Source organism: Dermacentor variabilis, chromosome 1, assembly GCF_050947875.1.
Source record: "Dermacentor variabilis isolate Ectoservices chromosome 1, ASM5094787v1, whole genome shotgun sequence".
In the NCBI taxonomy this organism is placed as follows: Eukaryota; Metazoa; Arthropoda; class Arachnida; order Ixodida; family Ixodidae; genus Dermacentor; species Dermacentor variabilis.
In genome coordinates, this window is record NC_134568.1 from 58300528 (window position 1) to 58318511 (window position 17984).

General features: G+C 47.0%; 1 protein-coding gene across 1 annotated transcript; it reads right to left on the reverse strand.

The window, feature by feature from the left end:
• Nucleotides 1-6527: 6527 nt before the first annotated feature.
• LOC142575146 (uncharacterized) lies at nucleotides 6528-11607 on the reverse strand. Its single transcript, XM_075684239.1, has 6 exons — nucleotides 11465-11607; nucleotides 10256-10403; nucleotides 10073-10153; nucleotides 9938-9997; nucleotides 9300-9425; nucleotides 6528-6590 (listed from the first exon to the last, which is right to left on the reverse strand). Exons 2-6 carry the CDS (start codon nucleotides 10394-10396, stop codon nucleotides 6528-6530), a joined length of 471 nt encoding a protein of 156 aa, XP_075540354.1. The 5' UTR covers nucleotides 10397-10403; nucleotides 11465-11607.
• Nucleotides 11608-17984: the final 6377 nt, after the last annotated feature.

A 17984-nucleotide genomic window follows, 5' to 3' on the forward strand; every position in this document is an offset into this window, starting at 1 on the left:
GCGTCACCATTAGCCCATTGTACATTCACGTGCTCGTCTTTTGAGGGGTTCCTTCTTGCCCTCAACTGCGAGAGTATAAAAACAGCTGCCCCCGGACGCCAAGAGGAGGGCTCCGATTTCTTCTGTTGAGTGAAGTGCTCTCCCGTCTCTCTACTTCGGTCAACCTGACCGCCAACTCTTTGCGATGTTAAAATAAACAAGTTGTTTCGTTGTTACCAGTCGACTCATGCTTTGCCGGGACCTTCGGATGCTTCCAGTTGTACCCCAGGCCGCCAGGCCAACGCTACCCTTGGGGCTTGCGACCCAGGTACAACCACGGGCGTCAGCGCCGAGTTCCCAACAGATCGTACCAGCGGTCCGATCCAAACACTTTTCATTAAGGTTACAGTGGTCAGGGTCCGAAACAGCGCATGCGTATTGAAATTTCGGTCTGATTATTGTGTGATTGGGCGAGAATTCGGGCCGAAGGACGTGCTAGGTAAAAGTTACGACGTACACAACCAAGAACGCTGTTAGTTTCGTTAGTAACGTTCATTATATGCAGGGACCATGTGAATTTTGACGACAAATTAACGCCTAGGTACATGCGCCTACTTACACATGAAAGTTCGTCGTTGTAAATCACATAATTCGGCAGTAGTCACATCGCTGGGGACCAAAAGAAAGCAGTGATGTTTTGCTGGTGTTTAATGACAAGAGTCACTTGGTATACCAGATTACGATTCGAAGAATGTCAGGCTTAAGTGAATGAATATGAGATATGGTAAATGGATGATAAAGCAAGCAGTCATCTACGAAGAGTCTGATGTTAGAAGAGATAATACTCGGTAAAGCGTAGATATATATTAGGACGGGGATATATATTAGATACAGTAAAGTCAGTTGTTCAATGATGGAAGGGGCGTGGACAACGGGGAGATGTGGATAATGAAGTAGATTCGGTGGTATCATTCACAAGACGGTTAAAACATTCATCGAAATGGTTACGAACGCCGTCAATGAAAACATGGTGGTACAGGAGCTTCACAATGACACCATTGCTTGCAAGTTACGTAACTCCTCAGAAGTATGAAGAGATGGGCCCTTTCGTTTCTACACGCTTTTCATTACGTCTGTTTTGCTTCGAAAGCCTAGTAACCTCGCACTCAAAGCACGCGAACCTTCACTTCCTCTTCTTCCGATGCTGTTTAACCACTATGCTGAAGGACAAACAATGTTGAGCTTTTGGGAGAACTCCGCAATCGTGTCTTTAAGTAAGACAATCTTTTCTTTCTTGTCTTCTGTGTGCCTGTGCAACATGATCTTTCGCCAAGAGTGACTATGTATATCATCAGCGTTTTGCAATAACTTTTCAAAGGAGTGGCACGCGCGTATTTAAATCGGAACGTAACTTACTGCAAGGAGAGGTATGGTTGACGGGAAGGTAAGAAGATTCCAACACACTTAGGCGTTGTTCTAACATACGGCGACTTATAATTGGGATTCAACAAGTTATACAAATGATTTAGGCGCGGTAATGTGAGGTTCTAAACAATCAGATCCTGTTGGAGCGGAGTCAGTTGATGAATACGATGGCTCCAATTCTGACACGCAGAAATATATGGCATCGCGTCGACCATTAACAGATTTCTGCAACTTGTCAAGGTCGCGAGTCATTTCTTTACGTAGAACAAGTAAGGCCGCAGATATATGCTGGGGCTATCGCTGGCCGAACCTTTGCCTGTATTACCATTTGAAGCAGAGGATGCTTCGTTCTTAGATCCAGATGTACTATTAGAACGTGTTAAGCGTGCTATCAGACTGGCTGATCGTTGTGGATAAGATGACTGTACAGGCTTCGGTGCGCCAGTATTCATCTCATCATCTCGGCTTAACATAAGCTGTCGCGTGCAGTACAGAGCACTCGAAAGGCGGGAAATTATACTGCGTGGGCAAAGCAGCAGCAGTAGAGAGCGAACATCAGATCGGACGTAATAATAATTATTGCCATAATATACCAGCGTGAACAGCAGAATTGGATCAGGCACGTTGTCTATCGAGCCACTGCCTTGCCCACTGAAGATGGATGCCGCGGTGAGGCCTTTTCGTCATTCATTCAATGACGTCACGGGTGCTCGAACACCCGTGAATGGAGCATCCCAGGTGACGTGATATAGGCGAGAAGCTACCGGCACGTCGACAGGTACGCTGCTGCACGAGCCCATGCTGTCACGCGCTTCGGTGACAGGGCAGTCCATGACCAAAAGATCGTGAACTGCTCAAGGCGAATGTGGTTCTGGGATTTGTTGCCGCGTGGAATTCTAGAAAACGGGAAGAGCCACAGGGGCGTCAAGTACGAGACCAGGAAAGCAGCAGTTTTGGCAGAGCAACTTCGTAAACAAATGTATACATTAGGCATGTTGTCGATCCAACCGCTAATACGTGTTACAGCTGCCACTAGTTGCTACGGGGACGGGGTTTCGGCGACCATCAACAGCATCCGCTTGGAGCTCGAAGCAGATTGATCATCGGAGAGGGTCCGGCAGGGAAGACGAGGTGGTGTAATTAAGAAATAACAGAAGTTTAATACATCCTTGTGGGTTAGCGGTGCGCTCCAAGGTGAAAAGTAAAGAAACGCTTGGCGTGTGTGCTCCTGGACGCAAGGGCAGAGAAGATGTTTTCGTGGCGTCTCGCTGGCCTTTTTACACCTTACACTATCCGGATAACCTCAGTCTCTCTTGATTCCTGGTACAAGGCCTTGTCAGCACACTGGTCACCCCAGGCAGAAGAATACGGAGAAATCCACTCCCTGGCCTAGAGGTGGTGGGCATAGATCACGTGGCGTCAACGCACTGCTCAACCCACACAGAGGAATTCGGGGACAAACCAGGCCTTGGCGTAGAGGCGCTGGACGCAGGACAAAGGAGAGTATGCATAATCCCGTCGCACGCACCTGACGGCCAAGTCTTTTCATGTTGACGAGCATGATGATCAGGCACGCCGACTCTCAGGCGCTTAGCATCCGTTTCATTCATCGCCGCTCACAGTGAACCGTAACATTGGTATGACTCTTGCTCGAGGCGTGTGTCTGGTATGTGAAAAGCCGCAGATGGGGACTCCAAACTAATCTTGACCACGTGTGATTCTTTAGAGAGCCGCTTACGCACCGTGCACGTGCGTTTTTGCATTTTGCTCAAAGCGAAATGTAGCCGCCGAGGCTAAAAATCCGACTCTTTCATGTCCAGTCGCTGTCCTCTGCCACTCGCCGTTGGAAAAGCGTTGGAATGGTGCCGTGTCTTTCGGCGTTTAATTTGTGTACTTGTGCCAATGTTAAGTGTGAATTTGTTATGCGTTATTTGGATCGCGATTAAATATTATTAGCTTCTCCGAGGCAACATCTCGTTCTGGAAGGACCCGCAGCACCCGCTGAATACTGGGTGAGAACGTCTTAGTGCGGTGAAAAGTGCGGCGACAAACGCACACCGAGGTCAAAAGGTGGGCGTTATTGTGTGATGCTATTTAACCAAAATCACAATCGTAGCGAGTTGATTGATCACTATTGTTGCTAAACTGTCTTCAGGCCCGTGCCATCTGGCCAGATTGATATCTGGCCCGAGCGTGTGCGCTGCAAGTAAAATTGCCTCTGTATGTTTTTCACAAAGGAGCGGCGGTTATTTGAAATTTGGTCTGCATGAGTGTGCGTCTTTGCAGGAGCCTTAACTGGATGGCCGCACCGAATCGCACGAGGTTCAGGATCGTGAGCTTCCTCTCCATCGTACATCTACACCGGCGCACAAGCCGGTTATACTCGTGCGGATAGCCTAACTTTACTCGTACTAGACGCTACAAAAACTACGTTAAATTCCATGAGTGTTTCTTCTTACACTCCTTTATACAGAATTGTAGTGTGAATTCGTTATTCTTGCCTTCAGCTTACGTTGCGCAGGTGTCTGAGCACCTCGCAATCGTCAAGTTCATGTATGTTGGTGGCACCCGTGCAGCTACCGAATCCTTGCATGGCCGCTATGGAGCCTTTTTCTTCTGCAGTGCTGAACGCGAACAACAAGAAGGCAACACGGGACGAAAAGGATATACGGGACAAGCGCTGTCAGACATCATGGAATGTTTCCGCATGCAGTTCGTTAAGCTGTAACTCTATGATCAGTGGTACTGTTTTACACCTTCCGCTTTCTTTTTTGCAAGGCGTGATGTAAGCGTGACGCGAGCATAATGTCGCATATGGCAAAGTTAACCTCACAATTTCCTTGCTAACGCGACGCAATATTGACGTGTTGCATACGAAAGCGAATGAAAGCAGACAACCTATCGTCCTTCATAAAACAAAGCAACTTTCTTCCTCGGTGAAAATACACCAGGCTTCTCGAAGCACGAGGTCATTCCTTCATAAACCCCTCCCACCGACGTGGGATACATTAGGGAAGATGCCTGTCTCTGAAAAAAACACATACTTGTCGTAGGTTAGCACCAACGCGCTTGTTTTCAACCTTGTGTCAACATAAACCATCCAGCATTGAAGAGTGCGTTCTACGCCCCGTTACCGCTATCTCGTGAAACGCAAGGGACTCAGGCCACTTCAGCTGACCAATAAGCTGTCAAACATATATAGCGATGGGAGCAGATGGTGGTTCCATCGTGCAAACGATGGAACCGCCGGCACTGCCACCTCCCATTCAATTCCTTGTTTACTCGCACTATGTGATTTGCTTGGTGAAGCTTCACGGTTCTGCCTTGCGTAAATTTTTCTTCATAACAAGTAAACAAACCGCCGTAGGTATATAAACGCATTATGAGAAAAGTAATAATTTTTACTGCAATCGGATTTATAAGAGAAAGGCCGCATGCGATGCGTAGTGTTTAAGAATACCTTTTAAAATATGCTCATCGTTTAAATATACAATAAGTTCAACCACAAATGTCCACACACTACGAAAGCCTGAAAAGACTCTGAGCAAGGGGGCATTATTCATTAACAAAAGAGTTCAGTAGTCCGAAACGACGGCGAAAATGTGGCGAGGCAGGCGTCTCTCGTCACCAATATATATCGCCGAAGATTAGCATATTTTGCACGGTTTGCTAAACCAATACTAATGGTGTAAAATGTTTGCGATTTCAGCCCAGTTCAATGTCACGTGCCGAAATACACAAGACACGGACGCTTTTGCATTTCGCCTCCATCGAAACGCAACCACCTTGGCCGAGATTTGATGCCTCGACCTTGTGCTTGGCAGCCCGACTCCACAGGCGCTAAGGCTCCGCGTCGGGTAAAAAAGAAAACAGAATTTACGGAACGTCACCCCGTTATGGTGAAATTGAAAATAGATTGCAGTGGTTCCTGCTCTACGATTTACAGCGCTTCGCCCATCTCGTCATGTTGACCAATGCGCAGACGCGATTTCAGCAATGTTTCAGTTTCCCAGGACGAATTTAGAAAAAAAAACATGACTACTCGACCGCCAACTAGGGCGTCAACATGTCGCATAATGGTGGCCATGCAGCCATCATGCCCGTTCAGAAACCAAACCGTTCATGTGTCCTGGCGTGATTGGTGAATATTGCGCTTTCCTCATAACAAGCATCATTCTGACCAATCACATAAGGGACAGCGAACGGTTCGCTTTTCGAGCTGTTATAAAATCATGCGCCTGAATATAAGTCTCGAAATGAAATCCCGCCGTAGTCAATACCTAGACAATAAATTCTAGGTGGCCTGGTTTTAAGGCACAGGGAGGCTTTTTCTTTAAAGAATACCTATACCAGCTAACGTGTCAAATTTGAGGAGAAGTATTGCTCGCCGATTATGCGTACGATTATGCGTACAGAGTTTGCCGCCATGACAGAGGAGGATGATTCGGCCAACAAGAAAGCGGTCCCGCCCAAGACAACCCGGGCGAAGCGAAAGCAGGCTGCTGCCGACGATGGGGGCAGTCCATCTGAAGAGGCGCCCGTCGTCAAGCGGCCACGCGGGAAGGCGACCAAGGATTCGTCTACGCCAATGACGAGGTCTAGGTCAGAGAAGCCTGCAGCGGAGAAAGCCATCACTACCAGAGCTTCTGCTAAGATAAGAAAGACCTCTGATGAACCGACACCAGATGCCGATGTGAACGCCCCGTCCACCAGCAAGGGACGTTCACAAAAGGCACCCGGAGTGAGCCGCAAGACTCGAGCACGGAGCTCGGCCCCAAGCGATGCCTTCTCGGTCGCGGCCAAGGGTACCAAGCGTCGCCTCCGCTCGCGTAGTCTCTCCCCCGGCAGCAGCAGCCACCATGCCAGGAGGGGAAGGAGCCGTGGCCGATCCCGACACTCGTCCCGCAGCGGCCGAGGTGGCCGCAAGCGCAGAGGCGGTCGCCGAGGGACGCCAACCACCGGCTCGGAGAACAGCAGCGGCAGATAGAGGGGACGGAAGAGCCGACGCCACCGCTCCGTGAGCAGCTCGTCTGCCGCGAGCGCGACCACCAAGAGTGGCGGACGTAAACGGCACCGCCGCGCCCGCAGCCGCCACACCTCGTCCAGCCGTGGAGGTAGGCGGGTCAAGTCGAAGAAGGCGGGGAGCAGGTCGTCGTCGAAATCACCGCGGGCCAAGCGGACGAGTGCTTCCAAGCCCAAGAAAAGTGGCAAAGGCAATTGACAATACAGTGATCGCGGAAGCGCGCTGGTCACATCCAGTGAAAATCGGTACTTGGGATTTGCATTGGCTCCCCGCGGAAGATCCAATAATTGGGAGGCGTCGTGATTTCATTCCCGAAATCTTGCCTTGCGTCATTCGAAAGGGATTCACAATAAATTTCTCGAAGGCGCTAAACTGTTGTTCAATTATGTCTTCCAGGTGTTGTTTCCCACCGGTGTATGTTATTCTCTTGTTCCTTAATGTTTATAGGTGATTAAAGGTAAATGTAGCGCTCACTGTAAGGCAGGTCAAATCGAGCGAGCATTAAAGCAGCTCCTCGTCGGAGCTCCGTCGGCCGAGTGGTCGAGGGTTGGCAACGCTGCATGTGCGGACAGCGAAAGTAAAAATACACAGCGACGATTGAGGGTTAAATGAGAGTGAAATGCCATATCAGCACGTCGCACGTGTTTATCCATGATTAAACTGCGTATTTCGGACGCACCCGATTTTTATTATCATCATCATTAGTAGCAAAAAAAAAAACACACCCATGAGAGCGTAGGAGACGTTACATGTGGTTCTTAATTGAAAAAATAAATTATAAATAAAAAAAAACGAACGTGGATTAAAAAACAACTGATCGCAGGTTCGATACAAACCCTCGTCTTCACATCCCACCTGCTGCAAGTTGTTTTTACATCAACTTTCATTTTTAGTAATTTATCATTTCTTGCATCAATTAATAAGTACAACGTATTTCCCCTAAGCTGTCCTTGGCATCCTTGTTGGTGTGTTATGATATGATAATATATATATATATATATATATATATATATATATATATATATATATATATATATATATATATATATATGTAATAACCACAAAGTGGTTTTGGCACGTAAAACCCCATAATTTTATGGTTGCAGTGACATGAAAAAGACAAAGATGTGAAGACACCACATAAAAACCACAAGCGCTAGTGGTGTACATTTGTACGTCTTCCTATCGTCATATTTTTCGCATCTCACTACGATTGCTACTAGTCAGGAATTTTCTTCGCGGGAGGGGGCGGGGGCAGAGGTCGCATGCCACAGAAGAAGAAAAAGCATGTTAGCTGAACAAATCTCACATTGACTGTCGACAGTAGTTCATTAAGCATTGAATCAACGTACCAAAAAACGTACTGCCACAGCCGAAACTAGTTATCTACGAGGCGTATTCGCAACTCAAATCAACATTAGGGGGCGCTGCGAAGCCTGGCCCGGTCTGGCTACACTGTGCAGTATGGCGGCTTTACGGAGGTCACCGTGTACGCTGTACTTGGTGAAAATATTAAGTTTGTTGCACTGCGATGTTAATTCGCGCTGTTTTGTGGGGGGAGAACGGGTAGTGGACGCCGAGCACCTCATTTTATTCGGTACCAGTGGTACAGTGAGTAATTAAGTAGAAGTGGTCGCGCGTGTGTGCAAACCTCCGGCGTGACAGCGGACCCGCACGAGATTGTGGTGAGAATCGCCGACGCATTCCGGGACCCATCGATCGTGGAGGCAAAGTGCTCGTGCACTGCTGGATTGTCGCAAAAGTGCAAGCACATCTCGGCTGTTTCTCCTGGCACCTTATCCTGGAACATTTGGTGTAGTTGTCTGTCCCTTTAATGTTTCATCTCTACATTGCGTTTCAATGCTGCTCATATTGCAAAGATCGTATAAAGTGAAATGTTCATGTGCGTGCACCGTTGTAAGCAGAAGAGATCCTATTATGTGCCAAACTGCAACTTAGCTTCACCTTGTGCTGTGGCGCTTGAGGTTACCTATCGCAATACATATCCTGCTTTTTTTTTTTGCCGACATGACTGTTCGTTTCCTATGGCTCATACGTTATTGTTTCACAATTTCTGCACGAGCAACTGCGTGATATCAGTGGCGACTCAGGCAGAACTCATGAAGCCAACTTTTGTTGTCTTTGTTTGTGCTATCTTTTGTGTCCTAAGTGAATCACCCTTTGACATCTGCTTTTGTTTTCTGAATCGAGGCCTGATTAACTCAATTAAGTTGTCCGCACAAATGTCATCAATAAGAAAGCCACAGTCTGCCATTATGGCATCTGATATCGGGTCTAGTTGCTTGACGAGGCAGTTTTGCTCAAACAGGGCCTTGTCTGAGGTGCGGCCTCCATATCCTTGGCTTATGTAGGCACTAAGACCACTTGTAACAGTCACCATATATTTAACCGTGAAACCTTTCTTATAGAAGGGGTAGGTCTGTAATGCACATCGCAAACAGTTGGGCTGGCTAATAGGAATTACGGTGCAATCTACAATGACACGCACATTACTGAAGTGTTTAAAACAGACAGGCAAATGTTCAACATCATCTTTTGGTGGCACAGCCACAGTTACTTTTAAAATTTCAGACATCAACTGAGCAGTCTCTGCAATTATGTTGCTACATGTAGTTAGAGAACAGTTAAAAAGGTGTCTCAAGAATGCAGTGGAAATATTATGCTTCAATTTCACCAATGTCAATGCAATCGTTTTTACACATAACTGGTGCCGTCCTGAAAGTGGATGAATTTTTGTGTAGCACGTCACACGAGCATTCAGAACATCGAATGATGGCAGGCCTGTGAATGTATTTACGTTGCTACTATTTATCGTGTTCACAAACTTCTGTGGAAAAGTACCCGATGTCACTTGGACAGCCTTGCTTTCTGTAAGCCTTGTCCCTGAAGCCATTTCTAGTAGGAAATTTGCCACGTCTTTTTCTTCTCTTGAGTACTCTGCCATTAATGTCCGGGGGCCAGGTTGGCAAGCACATTCCTGTCACAAAACAAAAGCAAGAGTTATAATGTCGGACATATCTGACGCGAGATGCAGCTTCTTTTTGTCATTCCAATAATGCACGTCAATGTGTTAAATTCAATGTTGGAAGTAGGAAAGCCAGGCTTTTTGCATCAGTTAATTTGCACCCATCACACACCACAATCCTTTCACGAAGTTAATCCAGAAAACATGCTGCCGGCTAGGTAAAGACAGCTACCACATCACAAATATATAGAAAAAATAAATTGCCATATTTGCTATGTCCTTGTCCCTTATGGTGTTTGCAAGGCTTTGGTCCATGCTGTTAGGAGATGGGAAATCGTCCTGCAATGTCAGATAGAGTTCAGTTCAAGAAACCAGAGGTTAAGCAATGTGTGCACAAGTTGTAGTTAATGTGCACCCATCACACACCACGTGCTACAATGCTTTTACGATGTAAATCCAGAAAGCATGCCACCGTCTAGGTAAAGACAGCTACCACAACACATACATATACAAAAAGAAATTACCATATTTCCTTTGTCACTTATTTGGTCCATGCTGTTGCTGTCAGGGGATGGGAGATCGTCCTGCAATGTCAGAGTTTAATCCCAAGGAATTAGTGGTGAAACAATGTGTGCACAAGTTGCAGGCAGCCAATTTACCATGGTGGTCGTGCTGACAGGTGCATGGGGCAACACCTTTGCTTCTAATGGGGAGGCAGCAGTTTCTTTGCTTGATTCATTCTGTAATGCATCAAAAGGTGTTGACATCTATTGCATGCTTGTAGACATGGTGTATGTACCATAAGCATATAAGTGCTGCACCATGCAGTCAAATTAACTTACTCTGGCTGACCGATACGCACGTCGGCGAAGTCTTGCCAGTGAAAGCTCTTTCATATGAGCATCCTTGTTCTCATCATAACATGACGTCCTTGGCAGGTTTTCAGTTGGTATTGCATTTTTTTCAGCCGCTGTCTTTGACATGCTACATCTGAAAAAAATAAATGAATTGTTTATGCTTTATTGTGCCTCAATATGGGCTGCACCCAGAATTTTTTTCTTTTTACCACAGAAACAAGGCCACAATATTTATAAAAAAGCATTTGCAAGGAAATGAAGCACGGTTTGAGTGTGCAAGGCTATGTAACGTTGTACACCGAATGTAGCATCTGCAGAACGTAGTTGAAAGCTGCTCATAACGCGAAGTACACAGGTGCAAACACCACCACATGACCGGAGTAGTTTTGCCACTGACTTGGGGATGATTTAATAACACAGATAAAGCTAGCTTAGGTACTAATACTGCACATACATATGCGACACGTCAGTAGTCGGCGGACGCCGTAAATTTTCCTCGAAACTAGCAAACGCGTGTAAAATTGACATGTGGCTGTCGCGTAAGTGGCAAACTTCTGCAATGAACGTGATAGGCTCGCCGTCGGTGCGAAATACCAGTGTCATATGGCCACTCTTGAGCGCGTCGGAGATTCTCAAGTGCAAGTGGCAAATTCGTAATCAGTCGCGCTGGGAAGTGCCCGTGTGCAGTGCGCCTGTGCTGCAAGTTCATCCGCGCCACGCATGATATTTATTCCGCTTCAGCATGCCACATACGTGGCACGTTTACACTCAACACTTCCCGAACTTGCTAGTACATCATTCGTAAACATTTGAATCTCCGACGCCCGTATAAGTTGCGCGAGACGTGCTGGGCATCAAAAGCCTCCCGAGTTACAGCCGGGTGTAGCCAACGAGCGTAGAGGTGACGTTCCTCGCAGAAACCGCTGTGAAGCGTCGAACATGAGCTCTAATTACAGCCAATGTGGTTAACGAGTGCAGAGGAGACGTTCCTCGGAGAAACCGCTGTGACAGGTCTCGAACCTGTGCTCGAATTTCGCGTTGCGGCTAACATATGCAGCAAATAATGCATAGCCCAATCGCCAGTGCTCGCAATGTGAAACGTGTTTACATAAGGTGACACAGCGACATGTATAATGGCCACGCACAATGGTCATGCATTAGGTTAGAGTTCACAAGTTCACAATAGTGGCTCACCTGGTAAGGAGAAATTATCCCGTGCAAAATGCCGTGAGCAAACAGTCACTGTCAGCGTCACAGCCTTGCCGATGCGGATGTTAGCGATCCACCTGGTTCTGCGGCTTCAGCCTTTCGACTCGGAGGGAAATGCGTGAACGGAAATATCGCTCTCCTTCATCTCGCTGGCACGCACCGAGGAACACAGCATAACTGCTTGGCCGTTCGCTTTTTCTTTGCTAGCAGCTCCATCCTTCCGTCCCCGACAGCATGCAGCAGCCTCTACGGCACACACGGCGACTGGACCTCCGTATGGCGTTTCTCCCTACTGCCGCTAGGTGTCGCATGAATTGCTGGAGTTGCGTGGGAACTCCTCTTTTGCACTTGATGATGGTGATCATGATTTATTGGCGTGCTCTTTGAAAGGGGGCGGTTGCAAACAGCCACCGAGCATGCTTGAGGTAATCACGCATGCTGTACATGCGTTTCATTCTAGCACTTTTTCATACAACTCCTTCATTTTTAAGGCGAAAGCCTTTCTAGCCTCATGGTGGAGTGCGTGTCAGCGGTCCTGACCAGTGCAGTGTCCGCCGAGGCGTCGTCGCCATATTGTTGCTACTCGGGGTCCAAAGACATGGGATCCTCTTTCCTCGTGGAGGGGTGAGTGAACGTGAGGCTGGGTCCGATGTTCAGGACGTTAGAGAAACACGTATATATTTACAAATGTACAAGAAAATGCAAAGTAAAACAGAAAAGTTGATGATGAAATGGTAGTCACCGATCACTCCCGCCGTCCGTAGCTCTTTTTGTGCCTTGCGTGATCATTGTTTAGTCACTTCCCCCAATCTGGTGCCTGGGTCACCGATGGCGTCAGGTCCCACCAATCCGGTGTCAGGAGGCCGCTGACATCAGGTCCCACCAATTCAGCGGTAGGTTGCCCTTTTCGCTGACGCCGATCGTGCTCCGAGAAGTGATGGCCGGATCATCGCACTGAGCGCGTCTCCGGCTTCGACACGCCAGTTTTTGCTGCTGTCAGGTGACGGCCGTATCCTTCCTAATTGTTGAAACCACTCCTGAACGAGGTATTCCCGCGCTGGTCAGAATTCATCCGTGTCGAGAACCATTTTGACGAGGTCGTCGGCCGCTTCCCCATAATCGTGCGAGCGGTGACCCCGGGGTGTCGCGGAGTGAACAGCCGATCGGAACAATATGAAGACCGATTAAAGACAGACTAAAGAATGAAAAATGATTGGTAGTGAAAGTTAGTGATTGATAACGTTATAATAGAGATTGGTAGGGGTTAATAATGACTAGCAATTACTAAAAATGAACGCTAACGACTTCTAATGCCTACTAATGACTACTAAATGACCAACGAGTCTAACGATGGCTTGTAATGACCACTGTTGATCAGAAATGACCAGAATTGTCAAGTAATGAGTAGTAATGACTAAAATGACTACTAATGACTAATAAATGACCAATATGTCTAACAACAACTTTTAACGACTACAATAAGTCAGAAATGAGTAAAAATCCTTAGTAATGTCCAGCAATGACTATTAATGACTGTAATCACTTGTAATGACTACTAATGACTACGAAATGTCCAATTTGTCTAACGACGAATTCTGACGACTAAAATTGATTATAAATGACTAAAAATGTTTAGTAATGGCCAGTAATGACCAATGATGACTGAAATGACTTGTAATCAATAGTGATGACTATGATATGACCACATGTCTAACGACGGATTGTACTGACTACAACTGATTAAAAATGACGAAAATGATTAGTAGTGAACAGTAATGACAACTAATGACTGAAATTATCTGTAATGACTACTAATGAGTACCAAATGACCAACATGTCTAACGACAACTTGTAATGACAATTCATTAGTAATGACAACGCTTAGTAAACACCAGTAATGACTAATAATGATTGAAGTGAACTGTATTGACTATTAATGACTATGATATGACGAAGACATCTCACGACGGCTAGTAATGACCACAATTGATTAAAAATGACTAAAAATGGTTAGTAGTGAGCATTAATCAGTAAAAGAAAGAAGAGGCAAAGAGAAAGACGCGAAAGATAGGAGGACGAAGAGTAGGCTTTCTCCATTCACCTCTTAAGAGAGACCTTAAGAGGCCCAGATATTTTTTTATCTTCCACGAAACCTCTCTATCTGTGTTGTACCGCTACACATGCCTGTAATGGATCCGGTCATATCAATTTCTTCCCTGTATTTTTTTTATTCACTGATACTCTAAACGTCTCTTGCTTACCTCGACTGCTAAACCGCTGATGATTCCGCCCGCTTTAAATCCAAGCTCATCTGAAAGGTGTACGTTGCCTACGGGGTCTAACTGGGTGAATCACTTCTCATTCCATCAGAATGCGCCGAGTGGTTTCTGCATTCTTGCTGCAGCATGCCCATGCCTCATTTTGTTGTGAATGTTTCCTCCGGTATGTTTTTCTCCATAGGCGACCAGATCGAGCCTCAAATAACTAGGCACTGTCCTTTGCGTCATCGTACAGATGTTCCTTTCTCATTCCTTTCCTTCCAATCTGGTAAATATCCACGGCCTTTCTTTGTTTCCCTAAGAACACTCCTGCCGTGTAGTGGAGCCGACCAGAAGCCGTCGTTTGATCTGCGAAATGCATGGCGCACCGGTGCCTGCCAATGCTAAGAAACGCTTAACGCGGCAACCGGGATCCTATCTCGCACTTATTTCTGGACACGCTGCGCCATCTGATGGCGCTGCCGATAAGACGGCGCGTGGCCAGCGAGACAAGAAGCATGGCGCGCCGGTGCGTGCGAACGCTGAGAATTGTTCCCTCGGGTGCCGAACACTCCGTGGCACATACTCAGCGACCCAAGCAAACGGGAAGTTCATTGAGGAGCGGCACATACCCCATGCATTCATGGCGCAGCTCGCTTAAGCGTTGGCGTGAAAGGCGTGCATTGGAAGCGGGACACACACAGTGCGTTTGTGGCGGAGCCTGCGAATGCGTCGGGCTGAGGTCCTTGAAGAACCGTTGCTACGCGGGTGCAGCACCGGGTGACTCCGCCCTTATCTTACCCCCGACTCGCAATGGAAGACTTTTTCATCTACTTCAACGTCATGAATCGTCTTCCAACTTTCTACAGAGGCGCTGTTATACGATAGGTTCAGGAGATTTGTGTGCGTAGGCAAAAAAAAAAAAAAAATGGCGGCCACCACAGAGCTAGAAGAGCTAAACCATAAAGCGAGAGCGTATAGCCGGGTATGCCCCAGCTGCGTTTAAATGCGAGAATTGTCAAAAATTATTGTGACCAAATATCGTAATAAAAATAAAACCATAATAAACACTGTTTAGTTTGGATTGCGGTTTGACGTCACGGGCTCTACAGGGAATCCACGTAATCTTATCGCAGTTTCCTTCCACTCGTACAATTTGTAGGCCGCGTGAGGTGAAGGCTGCGGAAGGACAACGCGCCTACTAAGGATACCTTCGTGAACAGAAGCGGGAATGCGCGCGGCGACGGCGGGCGGCACATATTACGGACGAAGATCGTTGCGCCAACGCCATTGCGCACGCACCTTTCGTTGTACCACGCCTCGCGACTCTGCTCCCATCGTAATTGTGGGTGATTTCAACATAGACTCGTCTCGGCGAGACTTAAATTGCTCGTGGCATTTCTCTTGGAAAAGTTCGACATTCAACGTTACCAACACATCAGTGAGCCTACGACGCGTCATCGGTCATGTGTAGACCTCACATTGGCCAAGAACCTTTCCAGTGTGACCACAAAGCCAGTGGCCGTATGTCATAGTGATCATAGCCACCTTGGTGACTAAATAATGAAGACAAAAAGGGAAACAAAGGTCAAAAATAAACAAAAATGTATTGAATATGCAATTCAATAAAACAACAAAACAATCGTGAAAAACAAAATTCATTGCCATATGTGTCTTAATTTCAATCAAAATGTTTATCGCCATATGATGAAGCTCTGCTGGTCATCCACCTTTACAGAGTGGAATGATTCTGATTTTTTTCTCTCTCTCGCTTTTCCGTAGTGGGCAGCAGCATAGCCGTGACGTAAAATTCTCTGCGAGAATGATGCTTTCAATGCACGTGGTCCCTATTTGGCGAATGAGGGCGAGAGTGGTGCATCAAAATGAATACGAAATCTCCGCGCCTGCGAGGAGCATACATAGGTAGAGACACTACGTAGCTGTACCCGCCGTGGTTGCGTATAGAGCCTATACTGCTGGGCCGCTAAGCACGACGTCGCGGGATCAAATCCCGGCCGCGGCGGCCGCATTTCGATGGGCGCTAAATGCGAAAACACGCTTGTATTTCGATTTAGCTGAACGTTAAAGAACCCCAGCCGGTCCAAATTATTCCGGAGCCCCTCTCTACGGCGTGCCTAATAATCAGATCGTGGTTCTGACGCGCAATACGCCATAATGTACCACTAGCACATTCCTTTACCTGCGAGTGTTGCTGAAAGCTTGCGCGTGACGGCGTGCACGTGGCGGCTCGCGCGTGGTCTTTAGTTGGGCGCTGCAGCGATGGTTCCGCTATCCGCGAGAGAACACCATCATATTCGTAGCGTGAACGGGATGACCGAGGTTTGCAGCAGTGCGAGAACACCATCAAATCTCTCTTCTGAAGAAAGGTACAATGCTTGCTGAAACTTCGCTCACACTGAACTAACAACACTACGTTTTGTCTAATGAACTTCTTTTGAGCTTCGAACCAATACAGATTATTAAACGAAATATTGCCCGAGACGCATACGATGCGCACTGAAAATATAAAGTGATGTCGGTGACTATAACAATAATGTATATCGCGAACGACGTAAGATTAGAGTGTACGGTAATTGAGATTCCTTGTCAAAAGTTATCACAATATTGTTGGAGTATATTAGAGCCTACATGGTTCTCATGTTTGCAATGACATGAAAAAGACAAAGATATGAAGACACAACATGAATACCACAAGCGTTAATGGTGTACATTTCGTACGTCTTCTTATGGTCGTATTTTTCGCGTCTCATTACTATTGCTACTAGTCAGAAATTTCCTTTGGGGGGCATCATATTCATATGTGCTTATTCGACATCATATCAGAACGTTGAAAATCGAGCACAATTTAGAGGAACCCCAGCTAACTGCATTTTCCTAGCAAACTAACGTACTTGGCGCAAATTTTGGTGAAAGGAGAACTAAGTTCAGCGAAACGCCCATGGTAATATGCTCAATGTGATGATGGCAATTACGTGACATTCATTTGAGTATAACGATGTGCTGCCAGCCATTCATCCACCTCGAAAACCCATGCTGCATTTATTTGTCTGAAAGCCATGATAAAGGGAAGCGGGGTGTTCAAATTCACGTGGGCTACCCTATGTTGGAGAGGGAGGAGAGAGGGGGAGCTAAAGTGATAGGGAAGTAGAGATAAAAAGAAGAAACGAGCAAAGACATAAAATAACAGTCGGGCACTGTGACCGCATACCGTCACCGCACAGCACAGTATCACTTGCAGCACTATAAAAATCTGTTCAGGCTGCAGCCGCTTGTTCAATTCTGTTGCCCTTAAAAAGTGAAACAGTGCCCTCATCGCCCTCGGCTGCGATGACTTGTGATGTCGGCATTCTAAAATAAGTCCCTCGGTTAGAGGTTTTTGGTCAAAGCTTGCTATCTTCTTTGTAAATTGTAGCGAGGACAGTCACAGAGAAGGTGTTGAAGAGTCTCCTCGCTACCACAGCCATCACACGAGGCGTCGTCGGCCCATCCGATTGGCAATGCAAAAGACTTAGCGAAGGCCGCCCCTAGCCATATTCGACAAAACAGGTTAGCTTCGCAACGGCCGAGTCCAGCTGAAATGCAGAGGCGTAGAGAGGAGTGGGTGTGGGTGTGTTACTACATAACCTAATAAGAGAGATAATCTGCAGAATGGCATGTATATCGAACACGTCTATGTTGAAATCACCCACAATTACGATGGGAGTAGAGTCGGGAGGGGGGATCCAACCAAAGGTGCATGGACTTGGCGTTTGCGGCACGATCTTCGTCCGTATTACGTGCCGCCCGTCGTCGCCGCGCACATTCCCGCTTGTGTTCACCAAGGTGTTCTTAGCAGCCGCGCTGTTCTTTCGCAGTCTTCACCTCACGCGGCCTACCATTTGTACGAGTGGAAGGAAGCTGAGGTAAGATTACGTGGATTCGCGTAGAGCCCGTGACGTAAACCGGAATCCATAATAAACAGTGTTTATTCTTGCTTTATTTTTGTAAAGCGAAAGCTTTACTGGCCGCGAACTTGCGATTTCGCCGTGGCGGTGCTCCAAAGAGGCACATGATGTCACAACACGCGCCTCGCCGCGGATATTTCTCTCTCTCTCTCTCTCTCTCTCCTTAGTCACTACTGCGCATGCGCCACTAGTAGCACCGAGGCACAGGTGTTCCGCCGCTGCGCAGCGCCGCGCCTCAGCCGCCGTTTGGTATGACGTCACACCGCGTTCCTCGTCTTTGTT

Bases quoted from the DNA above. Each gene is read 5' to 3' on its own strand.
- LOC142575146 (XM_075684239.1), bottom strand. From the start codon at position 10,396: ATGTCAAAGACAGCGGCTGAAAAAAATGCAATACCAACTGAAAACCTG. The intron at 9,998-10,072 runs GTAAATTGGCTG...CTGACATTGCAG, and splicing joins CTGTCAGCACGACCACCATG to GACGATCTCCCATCCCCTGA. The intron at 6,591-9,299 runs GTGACATCGGGT...TGGGCTTGGAAG, and splicing joins CAGAAAGCAAGGCTGTCCAA to CACTCGTCCGCTTGGCCCGC.